Genomic DNA, 24,620 nt, shown 5'->3' on the forward strand with positions numbered 1-24,620 from the left:
AAGAAGGATGTAAGGCTTTTAGTAAACATCCAAAGGAGGGCAACGATGATGATGATGATGAAGGGCCTTGAGGGGAAGACTTAAAAGGAGCAGTTGAGGTCACTTTGCCTGGTTGTCTCAGCCTGGAGGAGATGGAGGGGAGACCTCATAGAAGTCAACAGCTTCCTCGTGAGAAGAGGAAGGGTGGGCACTGATGTCTGTGGTGTCCAGTGACAGAACCCGAGAGAATGGCCTGAAGTTGTGTCAGGGGAGGTTTGGGTTGAATATTAGGAAAAGATTCTTCACCCAGAGGGTGGCTGGGCACCGTAACAGGCTCTCCAGGGCAGTGGTCACAGCAGGAAGCCTGAGAGTTCAAAAAACTTTCGGACAATGCTTTCAGGATCATGATGTGATTCTTAGGGTTGTCCTGTGCAGAGGGCCAGGAGCTGGACTTCAATGATCCTTGTGGGTCTCTTTAAACTCAGCAGATTCTGTGATTTTGTGAGTTTCCCAGGACAGGCTTGAGGTGTGGCTGTGAGCAACTGCCTGCCCTGTGTGAGGAAGCACCAGCAGCCCAGGCCAGGGCTGGCTGTCAACCCCTGTGTGAGCCCTGCCAGCCAAGGGCAGGAGGGTGAGGGTGGGCATGGGGGTGAACCTGAAGGGTCAGATGGCCAAGGTGATGGGGGTCTAATGTACGTTTTAGCAGACTGACTTAAAAAAGGGAAGTAAAACCTTTGGCCTGTATCAGCAATGTTGTCCAGTGGGGCTAGGGAAGTGTACTTGGCACTGGTGAGGCCACACCTTGAGTATGCCTCAGTGTGTCCAGTTCTGGGCCCCTCAATTCAGGAAGAAAATTGAGGTGCTGGAGTGAGTCCAGAGAAGGGCAACAGAGGTGAGAAGGAGTCTGGAGAATGAGCCATTTGAGGAATGGGTGAGGGAGCTGGGTTGTTTAGCTTGAATAAAAGGAGGTTGTAGCCAGGTGGGGGCCAGCCTCTTCTCTCAGGTAACCAGTGACAGGACAAGAGGACATAGTCTTAAGATGTGCCAGGGTAGTTTTAGATTGGACATTAGCAAGAATTTCTTCACAGAAGGAGGGATTACGCATTGTGATAGGCTGCCCAGGGAGATGGTGGAGTCACCATCTCTGAAGGTATTTAAGGAAAATCTGGACATGGCACTCAGTGCCGTGGTCTAGTCAATGTGGTAGTGCTTGGTTATGGTTGGACTTGATGATCTCAAAGATCTTTTCCAACCTAACTGATTTTGTGATTCTGTTTGTCTGGTCCTGGCCAGGGCTGTGAATGCAGACATACTGCAGTGAAGACAGCCTGTGGGATCAGAGATGAGGTGGTTGGGGCAGAGAGCTGCAGGGCACTTAGCAAGCAGTCATTGGTCTGCAGCATGGCTCCCCGGGCATGTACGTAAGAAAACGTCATTTTCTTTGGTTTTTAAAAATATCTATGTAAAACTTGTGGGCACATCTGTAGTGTATGTTAGGGCACTTTGTGTGTTAGTAGGTCTTCAGTGCAGTGCTGTATATATTTGTGGCAGCCTCCCAGTAAGTCAGGGTCTGTAAGTAATTGCTGTGACCTAATTATTTTGGTTTTGTATTCTAGGATGATCATTAAGACAGAGAGTAGATTGCTTTTAAAATAGAGCATTTCAATTTATGTCCTACTTATGCATGCCATGGAGTACAAACTTGTGTTTCCTCCATGTCTCCATGGCGAGTTTCCTCTGGAATCCTAAGACTTGTCCTGCCTAAATTCATTGATGTGGAGAGAGGACCTCCTCCTCTTTCCCTCTTTGAAGTTGGTCTAAAAATAGAAAAGGGTTTCATTAAAATTAATTGTGGGTTTGGAAAAACCAATAGCACAAGCAAGTTCCTGAAAGAGGATACCCAAAGTGCCCTAGCGTGAGAGCTGCTGCACGTTAAGGATGTGTTACTCAGCCTCCTTAACCTCCCACTTTCAGGGTGCTGCCAATTCCACCCTCTCCTATAGCCTCATTTATCTTCAGTCCTTCCTCTCTTTTTTCTTTCTATAATCATCTTCACCTTTCTTGCCTTTTTTTCCCAGTTTTGTTGTTGTTGTTGTTGTTGGTTTGGGGTTTTTTATAGCAAATGCACTGGGTGGTGCAATTGAACAAAGTCAATAAAGAAGACACCTCTTTCCTTATAGAGGCTTGCCAATGTATTTAACATCTGTGTAGTCTGGAAAAGAAACCGTGTATGAGCAAAGGTTAACTCTGCGAGCAGGGTTCCATATACATAGTTAAGATGCTAAGGAAAAGAAATTCCTATAGTGAGTCTAAACCCTTGCACATTCCAGAATGTCATTTGTGACATACTTTGGACAATTGTGAATGTCCCAGGAGAGGCAGCAAACATAAACCATTTAAACAAGAGAGTCAGGGCATCTTGATAATATAAAGAGAAAAGGAGTTGTATGAACTACTAAGAAACACTGAAGCCTAAGGTGAATGTTTGTCGTGAAACTTCATAATGATGGTTTTGCCATTGACTTCCGTAAGCAAATAGTCATTACCCTGCAGATAATGAACCAAAAATCCATCTTGGGTCTCTTGACACCTTGAGACAGATTCAGCTCATCAGCTCCTACTGCTGTGGCAGCTGGTTTTGTTAAAGGTGCTACTTGTCTCCTTAAAAACGAACTGACTGAAGAGGAGCTATTGGGCAGCACAGTTTTGCAAGAATTTCTTCCTTATGGATAAGAAATAAAAAGTAGTTGTACCCAATTTTAGCAGTTACCCGACTCACACTAGTGTGTCCCGGAGTATTTTGATACTGCTGCCACTAACAAATTCTTCACGTTGTTGTCCTAAATTCCACCCCCGTGTCAGCTGAAGTTTAATTCAGATAATGTTTAAACTCGTGGGACGCTGGTGACGCCCTCTAGGTGCGCATGGAAACATGAGGTGTAGGGAAGGGATTTCCCGGTGCCGCCGCCGGGGACAGGCCATTGCCGATGGAGCAGGAGGCGGTCGCTGGCCGGGCTTGAGGCCGGGCTGGGACAGCGCAGCGCTTGTTCCTGCCGGGAAACCGAAATAGAAAGCGGCGCCGGGGCCGGCCGGTCCCCCGCCCTCGGAGGGGCGGGCGGTGCTACCTGCGCCCTTGCCCGCCCCCGGAGCTCCGCGGCACCGGCGGAGCGGCGCGGCTGCGGGCGGACGGCGGCGCGGCTCTCCCGGAGCGCCGGGGTGAGCGGGGCCGGCAGGGCAGGGGGGCCCCGGCGGGATGGAGCGGAGCGGGACGGGACGGGAGCGGACGGGGCTGCGCTGCCGGGTTCGGGCTCCCTCCCGGCTGCCCTCGGCCTCCCGAGCCGTGTGCCGGGGGAGCCGGCGGGGCTGCGGCACCTGCGCTGTCCCCCGGCTGCGGGGCAGGAAGGGGCTGGGGCTGGGCTCTGCTGCTGCTGCCAGCGCCAGGAGAGTCGAGGGTTTTCTTATTCCAAGTGAATATGTGAAATGTTGCTGAAATTGAAATTGTTACTGTTTCTTGTTCCTTAACAGTAGAAATTTCTTTTCAGAGGGATTGGGTTTTTCAAGTTCTGTTGATTAGTTTTCTTAAAAGTAAATAAGGACCTTTTTCATTTCTAGTGGGCAGTCACTTGTCACTTAGACCAGAAAATTATTCTCTAAAAGCAGCACAAGAGATCTTTATTATGGGTGTATGATTGTGTTGAGCCAGTCTGTGCAGTTAGTGGCTAGCTTTTTTGGGGGGTTAAGGGGTGTTGAGGTTTTTTTGTCTGTGTCGTCTTGGTTTTTAAATTTTATTTTTATTGTAGATTTTGTTCTATTTTTTCCATCATTGACCTTTGATGCACAAAAAGTCTCACAGGGGCTCAGAAGTCTGGTATCCAGCTACTCTTATTTAATATGGATATAAGAGTAGTCTCTGGCAGCACACTTCCTAGGCAAAAGGGGTTGGAAAGCTACACAGAGACTAGAGAAATAAACCTTTGACTTAAAAATTACTCATGTGATGATGTTGAAATATTGGCAAAACTGGAGAAAGAGTCTTGTGCTTTAGCAACTGACTCAAGTGCTTGCATGCAGTTTTATTTTTCCACTGCAGGTAAACCCAGTTTTTTTAGCTGCAAATCTAAGTAAAGCATACTTAGTGATGTAATTTCTTCATTAATCTAGATTATATGGGATGATTGAGAATACTACATGAGTGCCCACCACTGATACTAATACAGAATTTTAGAGATTAATAGGAGGAATTCCCCATTGGAAAATGGACCTTTTTTCTTTTTTTTTTCCTGTAGAGGAAGTATAGTACAGTATAATACTTTTATAGTCTAGACACTGCTTTTATTGTGTAAACATTTAGTGATTAGAATTTGCTAGGTACAGGGAAAAATAAAATCATTTAGGTTGGAAAAGATCTGTAAAATTATCAAGTCCAACCCAGCACTCTCAAGCCCACATGACTAAACAGAGTCATGTCTACATGTATGTCTTTTAAATCCCCCCTGGGATGCTGATTCCACCACTTCCCTGGGCAGCCTGTTCCAGTGTTTGACAACTCTTTCAGTGAAGAAATTTTTCCTAATATCCAACCTCTCCTGGCACAACTTGAAGCCATTTCCCCTTGTTCCATCATTTGTTATTAGAGATAAGAGATCAGCTCCCACCTCACTGCCTCTTCCTTTCAGGTAGTTGTAAAGGTGAAGGGTTTGCACCTTTTCTCAAGCAGTAAAAGAACTGAGAATATGCAGGTCATAGGCACGTCTTCATGTTATTCAGAACTTTTTGAGTAATTGTGAAACTGCCAAGAGTATTATTAGTATTGTGCTCCAGTTTGGGAACATTTTGAGGAATGAAGGAGATGGCACTTCCAGAAAGCTACATTTGGTCTAATCTGTACAGATGCTTTGTGCATGAAAATGCTGTCAGAGGGTAAATGAGTTTAACTGTGGCACGTATTTGTCTTTATCCACAAAAGACCAGAGCATCTAGAGGCTCATGTTTTTCTTCAGAAAGTCCCTCAGGACTAGTTTGTAACTTTACCTGACTTTACACATGAGGTCTCTTGGTTCCTTTTATGACAGCACTGTTTCTTTTCATTTGAACCCCACTAATTCAGCATTAAAAAAAAAAAACAAAAAAAAAAACAAAAAAAAACCCCAACAGACAAAAAAAGAACCCTAAAAACCAACAAACCAATGAATATAAGTCCTGATCTGGGGAAAAATTAAAATCTCATTTCTATTGAAAAATAACCACGTTTAGGCTTTGTTAACAGCCTATAGCTTGGTCATGGAGCAAGTTGAGGTGATGGGGGCTAGAAAACACCCACAGCATCTTTTCCTCTCTGTGATCTCTCTGAGCAGCCAGGATACAAAGCCTGGGGCCTCCCCCATCAAGTAGTGCTAGTGACCACAAAGTTTCCAACCTGGCTGCCCTTGTGCTGGGGTGCGGGTTGATTAGGGCTGGGTGAGCTGGTGTAGAGTGCTGGTGAAAGTCACTGTGCCCATCTTGGGGAACAGGGGCTGGCAGAGCACTGCTCTGCCACCAGCACTCTCAGGGTTTGGGTTGGAGTTTGAAAAGGAACAGGCACTCCGTTTCCCTTTTCTGATGCTGCATCTGCTCTCCTCTCCTGCCTTTTGAATTTTCAGCACGTGGTCTGACTTCTTTGCCAACTCAGACACGTCATTTTACTTGGTTTTCTTCACATTAGAGCTGACGTAAATACTCTAACCCATGAGAAATATGTGCCACAAAGCTTCTACGTCCTTGTGGTGGGGGTAAGAAAGATAGTGATCATAACCAGAAACTGTACCTGGGTAAACACATTGCTCCATGGCCTCAGGGGACCGAGTCTGCTGCTTGTCCTTGAGATAAGGTTTTGTTTGCTGGTTTTCGTTTTCCCTTTTTTTTTTAAAGTGTCTTTTTGCCTAGTTGTTATCTTTTGCCCAAAATAGATGGTGCAGTGGATTACGAAAAAGGGAAGTGAGAGCTCTCTAAAGAGGGCATGCTGTAGTCAGTTCTGCTAAAGGAAAAGGAGGTTCTACTCTTTGCTTAAGCAAGCATGAGACAGAGAGAATAAAACTCAGGACCTAACCATGGAAAAACTATTTTTCACTACTACTTGGAAATCTGGATGATACAGTAGCTTGATTCTTTCTTGAGTTGTCATTGTTTTCTGCAGAAAAATCCCCTGTTATCTCAGCCTTGTGATTACTAGCTCTTCTTTCCATGAAGCAAATGAGTACATATGAGTACAAACCAGTCCTTCTGCTTGAGCTGGTATGCAATGGCTTTATTTGTTTTGCTTTTTTTAATAGACTGCCGCAGAACACTGTGAAATTATCATCAGTGGTAAATACGGGTTCAGAAAAACGTGATGACTTCAGGGATTCTATTGAGACCTTTTTAAATGGTTTTGAGTGATGTAATCAGGTTAAATACAAGGTAAGTGCTCTTGACATTTATGTGTTGGAAACTATTTGTGTCAGTATTTTAATGACTGACCATGCATACGTTTTTAACTTGAATATGTAACTCTCTGGAATAGAAAGGAACTTTTGGGGAAGTTGAACCCAGCTTGCTGTCAATCCATCCCAGCAAAATAGTTGCAACAGTAACCTAAAAAGTTATTGTTAGGATTAGTGGGAACAGAACAAAGTGTTGGAAACCACTTCAAAAGCTCATTGCTTTTATGATAGCTCAGTTTCTGACTTTCTTCTGAAAGTCAGGGTGAACATTTCAGTTCAAGTCTAGTTCTGACCAGTTAATTGCAAAAAAAATATGGATCTTGTATCTCAGGTGGTGACAATTGTGCACTGTACAATGATACTAACAGCTGTGTATTGCTAGTGGAATGACTTCGTGACCTTTCCTTCTTTCTGGATACGTCACATGAATTGTCAATACAAACTTAAACATAACTAAATGAGAGTGTTAACATCTCTCTTTGTTATTCTTTTCTAAACAATTAATTCCTTTGTTTGTATTGAGGGTGCTCCTTCATTTTTGCATATCTATCACAGTGGTGTATTCTTACTGTACCTGTTCCTCTTAGGGAAAGCTTTATCATAAAAAATTCTGAGAGTGAGTGACAGGGGAGGTTAACTAGTAACTTCTAAATAAATTTCAGTAGCAAATACATCTCTGTTTTGTCTTCACCCAGGATCTTAATTATGATTTTCTTCATAATACAAGTTATTAATGTTAAATCTGTATAATGATGAGCTGCTGGTCACTTCTGATAACTCCTTTTCATTCTTACTTTGCTAAAATAAATGTAGGTGAAAAGTGTTTTCAAGTTTGTTTCTTTTTTTTCCAGGAGTGATTTTGCAAAGTGGACAGTAATGGAGTATATGAGCACGGGTAGTGATAGCAAAGAGGAGATTGACTTGTTGCTAGCTGATCTAAATATGTCTGAGGTGATAGCCATCATGGAAAACCATTATCCAGGTGAAGACATTGCAGCCTATGAAGACAGCTTAATTACCATGTGTGAAGAGGCAAATCAAAATGATGAACGTGCAGAATCATTGCTGTTTTGTGAAGGGGAGGTCTCTTTGATGTCCTCTGTCAAATACGGGACTGTGGAAGACCTGCTTGCTTTTGCCAATCAGGTGTCTAACACTGCAAAGCAGTTTAAAGGATGCAGACAACAGGAATCTGGAATCCTCTTGAATATGGTATGTAACATCTGTTTTCCTTTTACTTGGCATTTCATAGACTGTAGGAATTAGAAGTTATAATGATGCTAAATAAAGCTCAGCTCCAGAAGTAACAGGCTGGGGTTTCCTGTGCAACCCTGGGGCTGGAAGGGATCTCTGAGCCTATCAAGTCTAGCCCCTGCAGTCTCAGGCAGCTATGGAGAAAGGTTTGTTGTTCAGAAGGATCCACTCTGTTATCTCCTAGTGTCCCTGGAGGTCAGAAAACATTTCCCAGTGTTGAATACAAACTTGAGACAAGCAGTCAAAAAGCAAAATCTACAACTCATTTTGTCCTTTCGGTACTTAAATGGGGCTTATAAAATTCACAACTTGCATGAAAAAGAGGGAGAGTGGCTTTTTAGAAGGGTGAGTAGTGATAGGACAAGGAGGAATGATTTTAAACTAAAAGTGTAGAGATTTCTTTACTCTGAGGGTGCTAAGGCACTGGAACAGACTGTTCAGAGAAATGGTGGATACCCCATCCCTGGAAGTGTTCAAGGCAAGGCTGGATGGGGCCCTGAGCAACCTGACCTAGTGGGTGACATCTCTTCCCATGGTAGGGGAATTACAGCTAGATGATCTTTAAGAGCCCTTCCAACCCAAGCCTATCTATGATTCTATGGACTATGATGGTTTACAGGTCTGGGAGACAGTAAGAGTCTTCTAGTTCCTTGTATTCATGATTAAAATATTCATTATGCAAACTCCCAAGAATAAAGATCTAGGATCTGATAATATAGTTCCTAAATTTGCTTTATCTGCACAAAATGTCAATAGTAGTCATCTAAAGAGAAAAAGCACATACTATCAAGTGTGATTTTAAGAGTTACAATATTATGTAATATCTCACACTGCTGAATTCAAGTACATAGATGTGTTGTTTTGAGATGTTATTTTTTCCTTAAAATTGTTTGTGTTCCTCAAGCATCTCTGGATATTAGTGTCATTAAACTTTTGTTTAAGATCAGTTGCTCTGGAAACAATCAGTGTTGAAATGGAATTCTGTTCATGCATGTTAGTGCTGCTGCTGTATTTTCCTAAGATACTCTACATCTATCTTCTTAAATATCCTGTATATCATATATTTTATACGTGAACACTGGTTGCTTGAGGCTTACTGGTTACTTATGTGCAAAATACCACAGGGTATTGCTTTGTTCTGATTTGGAGGGAGCATTGCAGTATTGCAAAACAATCACTTTTCAACTCTGTAACATTGAAATGACACTCAGTAATATTAAATGTTCCCTATGCTTAGGGTAGACACTGTTCTACATACTCATGGTTGTTTTGCTTGCATATTGTTTCTACAGATGCATACAATTGGTATGAACCCAGTACTATTAGGTGCACGTGATCCCATTATGCAACTGAGGGTTGCAGGCAGGGTATTACCTGTGCATGCATTTCAGCAGGGGCCCTGCTCTGGAAATTCCCACAGCATTTGGTTGGGGTCAGGAGTGTTTCTGATTGCCTGGTGACCTTCGCTGGCTGCACCATGGCTTGCATCACAAAGGGTCTTGAAGTGCACAAGCTGGATTTCTTTTAGATAGAACTGAACTGAAAGATGCATTGCAGCCACAGACAAATGTTCACAGGGTCAGGCTAGGAACTAGTCCTAAAAGCCTCCTGAAAACATGAGTAGTGTGGTGGTTGTCGCTGTCTTGCTCACCAGATCAGCTCTGCTTGGCGTCTCTTCCTTTCCAGGATAAGGTGTAACCCATATGGATTAGTTTCAACCCTTTGAAGTGCAGAAGCAGGCAAGCAAGATGTACAGATTGTTAGACATGTACAAATTGCTTTATCCTGGCTCTACTAAGTAGAGGGAAGGCTTGCTCTCTCTATCCTAAGCAGAATACTTTTTATTGAAGGAAAGCCCCTCATGCCCCCTTGGCCAAAAGTTAAGAACTTATCCTCCCCAGATTTAGGAACTTAGAAGAATTAATTTATTTCATGTTGCACAAATCACAAATGACAATTTTAGCAGTCAAGAAGGTACTCTCCTAATTGAAAAGCATGAAGGTAGACTAAGAGCGAAAGATAATATGTTGCACCTTAAATAGAAATCTAAAACAAATAATCTTCCTGATATGCTGTTATCTTAAAAAGAGTTGCTGAAGAGCTGAGTATTTGAGGCTGTGTGACAGACATGCAGTGATAAATATCCTTGATGTGATTTTACATCTCTTCAAGAATCTTAATAAAGTAGCAGTAAGGAGATTAATGATATTCCAGATACTGGCTGAAATAATTAGAAGCATATTCATAGGAAATAATATTAATTTTGTAGCTGAGAGACTGAAGAAGCAACATGAGGGATCAAGCAGTAGTTAATGGCTGTAGTTGGGTGTTTGGCCTCTCTCTGTCACGTGCAGAGGGAGGGAACTGTTAGGGAAAAAGATTTAGAGCAAGATACTGACCTAGGTGCCCTGAATCCCCTCCTTGCCTAGATGGTCATACACAAGAAGCAAAGCTCCCAACATTACCCACCTAGAGGAGGCAATGTTACTCCCACTCTTCTTTTCTAAACTATGGTATAAAACTAGAGGAAAGTGGCTGGTAAAATCAAGGCAGACTTCTTTGACCTTTTACTAAGCAGCAGAAACTCCAGTACAAGATGGGAAATTAAACTCCTAGCAGTACATGTGATATTAGGAAATGCTGAAACTCTTGCTCACATTGTATAAGATAACCTATGAGTAACAAGTATGTGGCATAACAAGTTAACAGATTACAGGAAGGACAAACATGTGCAGGTAAATCTAATAACAAGAGGTGGGTAATTTCATTAACCCAGCTGCTGTTGTTGTTGTTTCAAGACAATTAATTGCAACTTACACTTCATAAGTTAGTCACTGGAGAGAAACGTGGATGCCTGGGCTGTGAATGAATGCCACACCTCACATGCTGTTCCCATTTAGTGTTACTAAATAAAGACTGCTAAGCAGATCATGTGCATCATACACATAAGTGATATGGGGTTTTCCCACTATATGTATATAAAATAAATTAGATTTGTAGTGGTTTTAACTTCACTGTGTTTTTTTGTTATTTCTTTAACTCCTCAGATCACACCCAAGAACGGGCGCTATCAGATTGACTCGGATGTGCTCCTGTTTCCATGGAAGTTGACTTACAGGAATATTGGTTCTGATTTTATTCCTCGGGGAGCTTTTGGGAAAGTGTACTTAGCCCAAGACAGAGAGACCAAGAAACGAATGGCATGCAAATTGGTATGTTAGCTCAGTGCTTTTATCTCTGAGCAAATATTGTATAACATACTACTTATGGTCTATTTTCAAATATGTCTGCATCAAATTCCACTGTTGGCTGATGATCATCTTGGTTTTGTTGGCTTGAACAAGGTGGAGAAAATACACACTTCTGTTAGCTTGTTTAAATTTTTTTGCTCTAAAGCTGCAAATGTTTCAGCATTTTGAAAGTTACTAGAAGTGTGTGGAACTGGCGCATGGCCTGTTGCGCAGAGTGGATTTTCTACTTGTCCTGCTGGGGTGAAATATCAGAGTGAGATCGTGTCCCTGCTGAGGGAGCTAGTAAAACCCTGCTGCTGCAGAAGTTTTAGGCTCTTGTCCTTTAACTGAGGTGCTCAGACTTCAGTTTACTCCAGTGCCATTAAAGTCCCTGAGAACTCAGTATGTGCAACTCCTACTGTGTTTTGGGCACTGATGGAGTTAAGGTTGTGAGATACCTCAAAAGAACTGCTGAGCGCTCTCCTATTTTTATGCAAGCCAACAAAGCTGTGCCTTTTAACATACTATTTGGAATTGAGCAGTAAATATTCAGGGCCAATAAAAGCTCAGTTGGGACATTGCTCTATATCCCCCAGCTCATTAATAAGTACCTGTATTAATTCTGTGTGTCAAAGAGTTGGGCAGGCAGCTCTGTGTCCTTCCCCCTGGCAACTTGTGCATCCACGTGGGGACAGATTGTTAGCTGCTCCTTCATAACCCATTGCAGAATTAAAGTATCCTAATATATCTGAAAACACAAACAGTATTTCTCCTTGAAATAAATGAGCCTCTTATTTGGTTCACAGACACAAGTCCAAGGGAAGAAAACTGAACAGAGCAGTAGTAGCTTTTCTGTGTGTAAGCAAACACTGCTCTTATTGTCTCAGCAATCTGCTGTCAGTACTTTTTAAAGAAATATCGTGCTGCTGGCACTCCCTTCAAAGCAGCTTTCATTTCTTGTAAGCCATAAACCAGTGCTGATAAGGACTGAATTGAGGTCAGTAATGGGCCTGAGCACTGCAAGCACTGATCCACCTGTCAGGTGGGTGTGTAGTTCTGGTAGTGCAGATGAGTGCACAAAGCTAATGGAAAAAGCAGTGGGAATTTTATCTCCTTCACCAGGAAGTTTGCATAAAGCTTTTGCGTAATCACTGGATTTTGACGGGAATAACTCTTGCTACACTGCTTTTTCTGGAAGATTGCACTTTTTATTTGGGCCTTATTCCAAAATGTCTCTCAACTTCTAACAGGATGTCTCTCAGCTGCAAAGGAAGAAAAGTCACAGGAGCAAAGTACAGCTGAGTATTTTAACAAGTGGATACAAGTGCTATACTTCCTTCTTTTCTGTTATTCTATAGGCTAATTAGTGTCCACATGGATAACTTGTTTTTGTTGTGAATAACTGTGGTTTTGTTCCAATGTCCTAGGTCCCAGTGGAGCAGTTCAAACCGTCAGATGTTGAAATACAGGCATGTTTCCGTCATGAAAACATTGCTGAATTATATGGCGCTATTTTGTGGGATGAGACAATCCATCTCTTCATGGAAGCTGGAGAGGGAGGATCTGTCATGGAAAAGCTGGAGAGCTGTGGGCCTATGAGAGAGTTTGAAATAATTTGGGTGACAAAGCATATTCTGAAAGGACTTGACTTTCTCCACTCGAAGAGGATTATCCACCATGATATCAAACGTACGTCTGTGAGGTTTCTTGGGGTGCTTTCTGCTCCTGGCTGGGCTGGGGCCTGGGGGAAGAGTCCCTGGGACTGAGCTGGGGCACACAGCCCTACATCCCTGAGTGGGAGGGATGGATAATGCCTAACAAATGGCCAGGCCAGGTTCTGGAGGTAATAGTTACTTACACTATTTATTAATTCACTCCAGCAGAGAGGGTAATTAGAAAGCCATAGATCCTATGCCATCATGAGCAACTCAATTTTAATAAAAACCTAAAGAGTGAAGTTATCAGTCTGTGTTCAGCTGGAAGTTTCCTGCTCGTAATATAAATTCATCCTGAATGTTTCCATGCTCACCTTCATCTTGCACTTTCTGTTAGGTTTCACATTTCTACACTGCTGTTCCTCAGTCTGAGACACTTTAGAAGTAAATACATAATTTGTGCTGTTTTTTTTTCTTTCAACAAGTACAGAAAATTTTAATATATGTTTGCTTTTTAAATACTCTGGATATTACATCTATAAATTATCAAACATATTGATATTAAGTCCAAATTAAATACACTGGTATTGAAATGCTTTAAAATTCAATTTTAATGTGTTGCATAAGTAATGCAACACCTTTAAATTAGTATTAAATGCTGTTTCTCCCAGTACCATCTTGGCCCGCAGATAGATGCATGTCTGTGAGTTTATTTAGCTAAACTTGGGGGTTTAAAGTAGAAATATTCAGACTGAAGCATTCCAATAGTTCACAGAAGATGATTATTAGAATTTGCTAAATTTTTATCTCAGTTTTGCATTTTTGGGTTTTTTAATTTAGTATGGGCCAGTACTTTAGATGTAAGCCTTTGAGGTTCTGCCAGCTACAAAATTACTTATTTTTCCCCTTAATTTTTCTATCTCATTTGTAGTAAGAGTCTTTCTTATGGGTTTATCTTAATTGGCAGTAACAAAGACATTAATTAAACAATCTAAAAACCAAAGCAGCCCAAAGCCTACTACATCTAGGTAGTGAATAGGAGAACCAGCCCATTGTGAATGTGATGGATATGAGTGTATTTCACTTTTTCCAGCCTTTCCCCATGTTGGTGGATGCAGGGCAGATGATGAGGCAGAGGTTGCCTGGGGCAGATGTGGTTGCCCAGAGGTGCCTGGGGTGAGCCCTGGCCATGCTCCTGCCTGTTTGGTGCCAGGGTGAGCTGGGTACACCAGGTCTGAGGTGGAGCCATGCCCACTGCCTGGCAAGGCAGCCTCCATGCAGGGAGCAGTGAGTGTTTTCCCTCCCCAGGTGGAATTAACAGAAAAGACTCTTTCCCAAAACCTCTGATTTTTTCCTCATTCCATCTGCTGCGTTTGAGCTGCAGTTGAGTCTGTTCTGCTGGTACAGAAGATGGGGATTGTATTGAGAGTGAAAAATGCCCTAAACAAGGAAGGGGAGGAAGACATTCTGTTTCTTGGGAGGTGTTCAGTGCTGCCTCTTCTTTTAAGCCTTGGCTGGAGAGCAGTGAAACCATCCGGCTGTTTGTTTGGGGGAGCTTCAGTCCAAAATCAGCTGCAGCTGGGGCTGGGTATGGTCCCTGGGTATGGTCCCACTGCACTGTGGCAGTGTGGCCCTTTGGATGATCTATTATGGGACGTTTCAAATCCATATCTTCAAAGTTATCCCTAAAATGACAGATTTACGCAGTCTGTAGCCCTGGTAAGGAGGCAGCTGTGTGAAGCATTGCTCCAGGAATCAGAACTGCTGAAATCAAGTCTGCCCTCCCACTGGGTGGTCATGGTAGGCACTATCAAGACAGAAAATGGCCCACAGTTTCCTGTAAGGGAAATGTGTTTCTGTTGTGTAACCCGGAGACTTCATTTTACCACATCTTCTGAAACAGCAAACAAGAATTTCTCAAGGCTCACACTGAGCACTACATTCTTAAATATTTGATCAGAATTGCAGCTGCAAACAAAGCCTCTGAGTACAAAGTTGTGCCTTAGGCAGAATTTTATGAAGGAAAGTAAATTAAGCTCCTGGATACTGCTGCAGTTCTGAGGGAGTTTGAAATGCTCAGTCTTCTATTAATTTTACAGCCATTGTCTGTCCTCTGTTGTCATGCTGAGCTGCTCTCATGGACCAGTGCAGGTGACTGGTGTGGCTGCTATGGAGGGGCCCTGGTTATTCTCTGTTTACAGTCTTCACTTAAATTGTTACTCTAGAAAAACCTCTTGGTGAGCAACAGTTGTGCTGTTTCTAGCCAGAGTTGCATAGCATGATCTCCACCTTGGAGACCCTTAAAAACCTTCAGAGCACTGTGCTGTGGTGCCTACCAGTCTTCTGCCTTCCTCCTCTACCCTCAGCTCTTTTCTCTCTTTGTCTTTTTTTAAATTTTAAGCTAAGAAAATGACAAAACATTGGCTCTTTTACATAAACCAGACCAGTTTGTTTTTAAGATACAATTTAAAATCCAACCAAATCATTACCCGACCTATTTTGGCTAGAGGGATATTGGCTGTAGAGAGTGGTTGTGCTAATTTCTCTCCCTTTTCAGGCAGGCATCTGAATGAAACAGGAGTGTTGTAAAATAAATACCAAACATGCCAGACACTTAAATGATGTAATTTTTGGTTTTCTTTTAGCGAGCAACATTGTCTTTATGTCAACTAAGGCTGTTTTGGTGGATTTTGGCCTAAGTGTTCAAATGACTGAAGACATTTACTATCCCAAAGATCTTAGAGGAACAGAGGTAAGAAGATGAAGGGACAAAAGCCCTTTTATTGCATTAGTCCTATGGTTGTGGTATTTAGGCTCAAATTTGAAGCTGGAGGGTTAGAAGCATGGGTAAAATAGTTACTATAAAACCTATAAAAAACTTACAAATATTAATAGAGTCTCAATTATATTTTTATTTTCAACTTGCTGAAGGGAATGCTTTGAAAGCCATGTCATTTTCTCTGCAGTCTAAATTGTTAGCAATTGTTCACTGAAGTCAAGCAGTACTCTAAGGAGGGTTGTTTGCAGTGTTTCAGCTGCTGATCAGAGACACTTCAAACAGGAATCTGTTCTTTGCTCTAGCAAAGATTTCTTCTGAGATACTCACTATGGACTGGGGTGACCTGTTCAACACCATACTTGGATTCCTCCTCCTTCAAAACCACAGAACTTACAGATGCCTGGGTTTCATCTCTTAGCCCTTCTAAGCTCTGTTCCCCATCTACATGTAACCCTTTGGTTCTTCAGAGGTTGTGCATGGCAAGGTTCTTGATTATCTGGTAAAATTGCTTAGACATTACAGTGATGGAGGTGGGGTCCTTTTAAATGGTCTCAATGCCTTTGAGATTCTGCACACCCCTTGGGCTGCATTCCTGCAGAGGTGTTTCCAGGGCTGGAGTTTTACCAAACAGCCAAGCAACAACAATTAGCTTGGATAGATGCTGCAGATGTGGCATTTGTGCTCTCTGTTGCTGGAGGAGATTGTTTACAGGAAATGCTTTAGCTGAGATGTTTGCACTTACCCTTTTAATGGCCTTCCACATGTGTAAAGAGGAAATCCCTGTGTAACTGACAAAAAACATTTCACTTTTTAGAAGGGGAGGATAAATCAAGCTTTCACAGAAGGTCAGGTTTGTTTGTTTATTTTTTTCAAGATGATTGAGAAAGGACTTGAATATTTGTTTTCACTGTCTTTCTAGTCAGGGCAGTTAAGAGCTTAAAATGCTTGCTGAACTGGAAGCAGCCTGCTTTCTGGCACTTCATGCATGAGCTTTGTGGGGTTTTTACTTTGGTTTGGGGCTTTTTGTTTGTTCAAGGGGGTTTTGTGTGCTGTCAGTAAGAACAGTGGTGGGTATGAGTTGGTAGGGTATTTCCCAGTGATGGAGATGTGTGTAAACAGGACGTTTCCATGATTGTGGAGCAGACTAGTGAGGATCCACTTCTGAGTCTTGAAGGACAGGCCAAGGGTGTGTTAGTAAGAACAAGTGGAAAGTGAAAACATTTCAGTGTTTGCCAAGTGAAAAACCACTTAGCTTTTAATTTCATAGGAGGAGAATTCCATGCACTTTAACACCTGCAGTCCTGTTCTCAGAGAGCTGATAATCCCTCCAACCCTGAAATGCAGCCATGTTTGGTGTTTGCTGTCTCAGGGGAGCAGCAATGCTGCTCAGCATTACAGCCAGAAATGAGGCTGGAAAGACAGCACTGGGAAAGGAGATTTTCAGATATCAGTGAAAGACTTGCAGCTAATGTTTCTAATGCTTCTGTAGGTTTTTCTGCTCACAGTCTTCGTTCTAGGCATTTTCCTCTCCACAGTGCTTAATCCTGTCACCCACAAATGCCCTCTGTAGTCTGGCTTTCTTGATGATTTTTTTTTTTCAAAGTAAGATCTAACTCTCCAAAGTCCTCTTGAGTTTTGCACCCTGCATTATGCAGCCTTATGAAGTGGTGCAGTTGTCCTGCTGTTCCTGCATGAAATTGTGCAACCCCTGGCTGGGGCTCTGTCACTGCCAGCAGCATTGTGCCAGTGAGCTGGCTGGTTTCTCTTACATCTGCTATTGGCAGGGACTTGTGTCCTTGAGGGAAGTGGCAGGTGGAGTAACCTTTGTCCTGTGCATGTTCTCTGGGAGTTAGGATTTCTATTCACTTCTATAGCACAGGAAGTCTGAATGTAGTGAATCTTCTTTGTGTTTATAAAAAATGAGTAGTTACAATTCTGGGCAATGGGATTAAAAGATAGTTAAATTTTGTTTAGATGGTGTAGTGTGAAAAAAACCTGAAGTTCCTGCTTTTGTGTACAAGTCATGCAGAACATTAAACTGGTTGTTATGAAACTGCTCTGCAGGAAATACTTTTCCTAGGCAGTTGCCATAATGTCTGTTATGCTTCTGTCACTTTGTTAAAATATGTAAGCTTCAGTTACAACCATTTGAGGGTAAAAAGTTGTCTGCTAAAGTTTGAGTGTGGAAGGTATGATTCATTTTCAGGAATGCTAAACTAAAACTAGTGCAGCATGAAGAAAGGACTCGTTTTTAGCTGGGCTGTGACTGGTCTGACTGGCAGGCAAGCACCAGCCCACCAGTCAGAAGGAATGAGAATGGGAAGTTATTAATGGCTTGAGCTGTCTGCTTTGGTGACAGCAGACTTTAGACCAGTCTGAAATCAGAGCTTGGGAGCTCATTTTTTATTTTTGTCATTGTGCAGTCAGGGTGCATCTTGAGTATTTTCTCACCTTAACTGCAGACAGGATCTTGTTCCAGCATTCTTTTTTGAAGGCAGCTGCTTCTTGCTTATGTAGATTTCACTCAAGTTGCACTGTATTTGCCAAAGGCTTCTTTTTACAAAATAAGAACTTCTGTTCTTTTCTCCTTACGAGACTTAAAGGTGGAAGGTGCAGATCCACTGATTGTCTTGTAGCCCTGAGGAAAGCAATGGATAAGTCAGTAGCAGCTGCAGACATCTGCTGAGGTTTTGCACACACTTCCAATCACAAGTTCTATTTGCAGATAGGGAATGTCATTTACTGGGAATTTTTCCCTAGAATTGGTGAGCCCTACAGCCGTTCTCAATCTGTGGTAATAAGCAGTCACACCATGTGGTGATGACTTAACTTCCTGCCCTTGTGTCAGTTAATGGCTTTTAATGTGATTCTTTGTGTCAGGATGACTTTAATTAGTTCAAGTTTGTTTAAATCCTTTAGAGGGAAATTGGGTGAGGGAAAAGTAGGAACCAGAAGCAAATGTGGTAGCTTGCTAACCCAGTGTGCTGTGGGCTGTGCCCATGAGGTGTTGAAACCTGCTCCCCTGGCCAGTGGCAGAGTTGTGCAGGGTGTGCCTCCTGTGTCCTGCCTGTCTGGTTCTCCTCCAGCTGCACTCTGAGCTGCCTGTTGCTGGCAGGAGCTTCCAAGATCCTTCTTTAGACTCTTGGCAAATTCAAATGTTCAGTGAAATGTTTGGATGGAAACTATTTTTTGGTTTCCATCAAGAAAGGTTAGAATTTTTGGTTTGGAAAAAGGTTAGAAGAGGGATTCTTGTCTTCATAGCTACTCTGGGGGTAATCTGGTGCAAAGAGCACCTAACTTTTAATTTATGCATTACCTAGACCTGGCTTGTTCCTCATCATCCCATGTCTCAGGATAATGCTCCATCGTGCAGGTTAGTGGATAAGAAGGAGGAGTAAAGAAGACAGGCAGGCATATATCTGTGAGTTCTGCTCAGAAGGGTTGTGTAGCATTCTGTGTAACAGGGAGCTGAGGGGAGGACTCCTACCCCCATCTGAGCCTGGGGTAGTCCACCCTCTCTCTTTAACTCATGCCTGGCCATTGTTCAAACAGGATGGAGCTGTCCCAGCAGTGCCCCACAAAACAAACTGGTAATTCAGGCAGCTCCTTTTGCTGTGGAGGGATGAGGCTTCTGCTACTCATCTGAACAAGGCAGAGCCATGGCTTGAACCTCAGCCTCTCACAGCTCAGCTAAAGCCCATAGCCACTGACCTATGGCCTGTCTGAGGAGGGCAAACCTGGGATATGAGTTTATCCAGGTACTGTCTCTTTGTTCTACTCTGCATATGAGTACAGCCAATCTTATTTCCCAAATGGTGCTTGCAGGTTCACTACTATGCATCCCTTCAGAGCGGGGTTTCCAGGATCACAAAATATCATTGAGTCATCTTTGGTTGTTGTTTTCCCCTGTTGAGTAACCTTTTATTTTTTTTTAACTATTTTTCACAGATTTACATGAGCCCTGAAGTTATCCTTTGCAGAGGCCACACAACAAAAGCAGACATCTACAGCATGGGAGCTACTATTATCCATATGCAAACAGGCATCCCACCCTGGGTGAACAGATACCCTCGTTCTGCATACCCCTCCTACCTCTACATTGTGAGTGTCCTTAGCAGAGCCAGCTCACTATCAGCTGCAGGGCTTCCTGTACTCTTGTTGAGAAAACTCCAGTTGTATAAAATCTATCAAAATATTTGTCAGAGAGATGATATCATCCTTTTTGCTTCAGGGGTGGGAGGGAGGGAGAGAAGAAGTGGGTTTTGATCTCTTAGGGGAAGACAGAGACTGAGCTGGAGTTGTCTCTTTGATTTGTATTTCAATTTACAGGCCTTGGGTTTACTGGAAGGACAGGGTTAGATCAGTGTGAGACTTGATTGAAACAAGCCCATCTGTCTTCTACTTGGCTGTTTTCCTTAGAAGTTGCAGATAAAAACTGGAGCCTGGCAGATATGATTTTTTGACTCTTCCAGTGTGATATAGAAATCTGGTGAATTTGCCTTGCACTGGATTTTAGGCTTACTTGAAGTTTCTTTGAGTTTTTAAATTTATTATAAAATCTGATTTTTAAAAAGTGGATGTTGTGTAATTGCATGTTCTGTTCTAGTTGATCAGCCCTACTTAGGGAGGTGATGAGTCCTAATTGGGGAATTCCCAGACCGCTCATGTGGTTATCCATGACTTCCTCTTTCACTGTTTTTGGAATAACTGTTTCCATGGTCTTTTTTCATTCCAACAGATACACAAGCAAGCTCCCCCTTTGGAGGATATTGCTGAGGACTGCAGCACTTCCATGAGGGAGTTGCTGGAAGCAGCTCTGGACAGGAACCCTAACCACAGGCTGTCTGCAGCAGACCTGCTGAAGCACGAGGCCTTGCACCCACCCCCGGAGGAGCAGCCGCGGTGCCAGAGCCTGGACTCGGCCCTCTTTGAAAGGAAAAGGCTTCTTGCCAGGAAGGATCTGCAGCTGCCAGAAAATATCACAGGTAATGGGATCACCTGCCTTGGACTTTGTAGACTTTACTTTGTGTCAAATCTTGATTTGAGTGAGTGGTAAGGAGCCAACGAAACTCACAGCGCATCTGGAAAGTGACCAGTGAAAATCCCAGTCGGATGAGATCAGACCCTGAGGTCATGAAGGGATCTATAAAACGCCCATTGACCAGTGGGGAGGCACCTAGCCTGACTTCTGTGAGCTCCTGAAGGACTGGCTCTTGGAAAAGCCATGGCAATCATTCAGGGCACTGCATGAAGTATAGATTGCTGTCCCCAGTGGACTCAATTTGACACTCTACTAGAGGTGTTTTATGGACACTCTTGATTTGTAAGCAATGACAAAGTCCAACAACCACCAACAAATCCAACACTTTTTGCCTTTTTAAGGAAAAACACACACACAGAACCATAACTAATGTTGCTGAGTGTCAGCAGTACAAGCCCTTTGTTTTAAAACTAAAAATGACTGTGGGATAGAATGCTGTTGCCCTTGTGCATTAGTCAGTGCTTAATAAAGGATAATACACAAACTAGGTAGGAAACAGCTCTTTCAAGCCCAAGCCAGATTTAGTGCCAACAACCTGCCAACAGGCTTCAAAATGCTTTTCTTCTGCTTACTTAACACATTAGGAGGGTTCTGACAAGAGGCATTGAAAGACTCTTCCCAGACAAGTGGTTCATTTAATTGGAATAAATATTTCAAAAGATATCTGCAAAATTTTGGGTACTGTAATGCATAATTGTTGCAACAAATTCACTGAAAAAATCAGTCACAGTTTTTGAATTTAGAATGGCATTGTACCTTCTGGATTTTGCCAGGGTTGCATAATCCTTTGACCAGCTCAGACCATCTGAATCAATTCTTTTGAAAATGAAGAGAATATTGGACCATTAAACTTGAACTTTATTATAGGTGCTTGAATTTCCAAGACACTCATTATACAAGTATTCAGGGGAATTCTGCCATTGCAAACCCAATCTGTCTTTTCAGACCTTGATTTAAAAAGAATAAAAAATCTGAAATGGATGGTGCTGTATTTGTTCTCTACTGTCACATCCAGACAAAGATGATGTCCTGTGTTTAGATAAAAATTTCCCTCTGAGGAAGCAGAATTCTCAGATGGCAGAAAGTTTGCACCAAACTCTCCTTTAGCACTATAGCTCACAGGATGAGAAAGCTCTGCCTGTCCCAGCTGATGGAGACTTGTTTTTAAGTAGTTGAACACACTGTTTGCAGTTGCAAACTGCTTCTCTTTCTTTGTCCTAGAGCTGTGGGTTGGCTTGTTAGATTTTATTTTATTTGAGGTTTGATTTATGTTGTACTGAAAATTTTTCTAAACCACAAATTAATAAGATCAAATAACAGGCAAAATATTCCAGTGGTACTGACAAATACGAAAATGAACTGATACAGCTATTTTTACAGTAATTACATGGTTTCTCTCTTTTCTTTTTAGATTCCTCATTGTGTAATGGGAGCATGGAAGAGTCAGACCTCCTAAAGAGACAAAGATCTCTCTACATAGACCTTGGAGCTCTAGCTGGTTACTTCAATATTGTTAGGGGACCACCAGCCTTAGAATATGACTGACTCAGTAACATTTTATGTTGATGAGTCAGAAATGGACCTCTACCTCTTCCAACTTGGTTTTAAGACTTGATTTTCCAATTTGTACATAAAACTATTGCCATTATAGGCTGTCAAATGTGAATAGTGTTTAATTGCACAGATGATTAAGCTAAACCCTTAGGGGGTCTGATAAGCTGATCCCAAGCAGTGATGTTTGTGTGTCTGCTGGTTGACCAACAAGAAGATGGCAAAAAGAACACTGCTGCTGGGAATGTCTTAATCCAGGATATCTTCCTGTGCTGGGCCTTGCACTTTTGTAAAACTTGTATTATATGCTTGCAAATAATGTCAGGAAAAAATATAATATAATTTAGCATCTGGGCTGTAAGATTCAGTCTCTCTGAGCTGTCCTTAGAAAAAACATTCCTGCCACCCTCCACCCCCCAGAAAAAAAAGGAAAAAAGAAGTCCTTGTTTTGACCAGTTAATACTGGTTCAGTCTTTTTTTGTATTTAAGACTTGGTCATTCTTGGTCTTTAAGATTTGGTCAGCCTCTAGGCATTCTTAATGAAAATTAAGAATGTCTGTAGGGTCAGATTATCACTTGTTTGCAGATGTGTTTTAACTTTACATCTTGCCTGGACAGTGGGAGCTAAGAAGGAGGCTGTCCCCTTCTCTGTGGGTTAAGGGAATCTTTCCCTGGCAGTATCAGTCAGCTTTGGGATTTGCACAAGTTACCCTGGCAAAGTATGACAGTATGACTTCCTTACTATGTTACAACTACTGCAAGGGTATCTGTGATAGTTTTCAAGGGTAGATGAAATGTTAATGCTCTATTGGTAACAGTGGGCAGGCTCCTAACTCTTGCTTTTTAATACTTTAAAATTGTACACTTGTATAATTGCTCTGAGTGCTATGGTTTGGAAAGCGTGTCATTAATGACAAGCAGTGTTTATGTTCCTATGGAAATGGAATTATATTGTTCTTGCTGTGCCTTATACATTTGAAACATGATGTTTTGGATGATAGTAAAACTATGTAAACTGCATAGTTCTGTACATCCCATGGGATGAGAACGTAAACTTTTATAAAACTCTTTCTGATGCTTAGGATGCCTCTTTATAAGCATTTGTGTTAAATGGCATACTGTGTATGTTGTACACTGAATCTTTTCTGAAGCACAGTCTCTTTTTCATGTCTGTTATTTAATGCTGCTCCTCTCTAACACATGGTCTTAAACACATGATTTCTAGTTTGATACTGATATGGTCAAGTGAATAAATCCAGCTCAGTGCCTTGAGATGTGGTCATTGTTCCTTCACCTTCAAACACAGCATGGGGCTGCAGCTGCAATTGGGCCATGACCCCTACCATGGCCCAGCTACACTACAGGCATCACCCCACTTGTTGGGAAGTAGGGTGAAGGTGATTGCTGATGGATTTTGGACTCTGGTAATGGATGGTAAGTATTTCTGGCAGAATCTCCTTCTCACACCCCAACATTCCTTATGGACTGACTGGATGATGCACAGTCAGTGTGTACAACATGGAGCACTTGAGTCCTGATGTTAATTGCTGCCAAAAATGCTGTTGGGAATAACCCACTTGCTCTAGTGCTTGGTGCAAAATCTCTAGATAACAAGTTGCTTGGACGAGAGCTGTGTGAGGAAGCCCTCTTAGTATTTATACTGACTGTAGTGATCAGGATATTCAGGAATCAGACTTTCCCTTGGCTAACTTAAGGAAAACATGACTGGTTTGGATAACATAATGGTTTGGATGGTCACCTTTGGTTTCAGAGACCTGTGTTCAATTTTATGATCTTTTACTGATGGCTTTTGATCTTCAAGGAGATTAATAGAATTAGTAGGAAGCAGCTTTTCACATAACTGGAGGTGGGTTTATAATCTCTCCCCCAGTTTCCCTTCTATAAAATTAAGGTGTTTATTCTCACCACACAATGGCATGGGGTTATGCAAATGCTTTTCAAATGCCTGTATACTTCAACAATGAGATCATGTCAAAATTGCAGCCTGCTAGGGGTCTTTTACCTTTGCTTTAAAAAATGTTACACTGACTTTTCTTCTATTTTTTTTCTGTAATGCCATTCTCCTTTCCCCCACCCAGTTAAATGTTTCAGCATAGAAATCTGCCACTGGAGGCACTATTTAATATAGGCTCACTATTTCATATTTGGGTTTATTTCTGGCTGTTATATAGCTTCATACTAAGAAAGTAGTAAGTGACCAGGTTATCCAAAATAATTACAGTGTGTGTACTGCCAGACATAAGTAATAGGGTTTGGCTGGATGAACCAATAGCTCTTTATAGATACATCCACATGTCTGAACAGTATGAGGGCTTCAGGATAATTATCACTTCAGAGGACTGGTACACAACCAACAAGCAGCTGTTCAGGTATGCTGAACACCAAGCATTGCTTCCAGCTCTGTCAGCTTTCTAATAGCTGGGGACTGTTTCTCAGGTGAGCCTTAGGCTGCAGCATAGCAGGAATTTCTCTCTGGAGCAATACATCACATCCCAAACATCCCACAAGCATATCCCACAGTAGTGATCCCTGTATTGTGTCCACTTGTTTATGCCAGCACCTGGGGAATGAGGTCAGGGAAATGAACTGGGTTAGAAATATCCTGGGAGGGGGAAGATGACTCCTCTAATCTGGTTGCCTGAGCAGCTGTGT

At 42.2% G+C, this 24,620-nt stretch overlaps 1 protein-coding gene across 1 annotated transcript; it reads left to right on the forward strand.

The window, feature by feature from the left end:
• Positions 1 to 3,090: 3,090 nt before the first annotated feature.
• On the forward strand, positions 3,091 to 23,219 carry MAP3K8 (mitogen-activated protein kinase kinase kinase 8). Its single transcript, XM_064703283.1, has 9 exons — positions 3,091 to 3,195; positions 6,288 to 6,414; positions 7,289 to 7,649; positions 10,739 to 10,903; positions 12,349 to 12,610; positions 15,222 to 15,328; positions 19,304 to 19,456; positions 20,094 to 20,340; positions 21,808 to 23,219. The coding sequence occupies exons 2-9, from the start codon at positions 6,380 to 6,382 to the stop codon at positions 21,939 to 21,941; spliced, it is 1,464 nt and encodes a 487-aa protein (XP_064559353.1). The 5' UTR covers positions 3,091 to 3,195; positions 6,288 to 6,379; the 3' UTR covers positions 21,942 to 23,219.
• The last annotated feature ends 1,401 nt before the right edge of the window (positions 23,220 to 24,620 follow it).

This window comes from Zonotrichia leucophrys, chromosome 2 (assembly GCF_028769735.1).
Source record: "Zonotrichia leucophrys gambelii isolate GWCS_2022_RI chromosome 2, RI_Zleu_2.0, whole genome shotgun sequence".
Taxonomy (NCBI): domain Eukaryota; kingdom Metazoa; phylum Chordata; class Aves; order Passeriformes; family Passerellidae; genus Zonotrichia; species Zonotrichia leucophrys.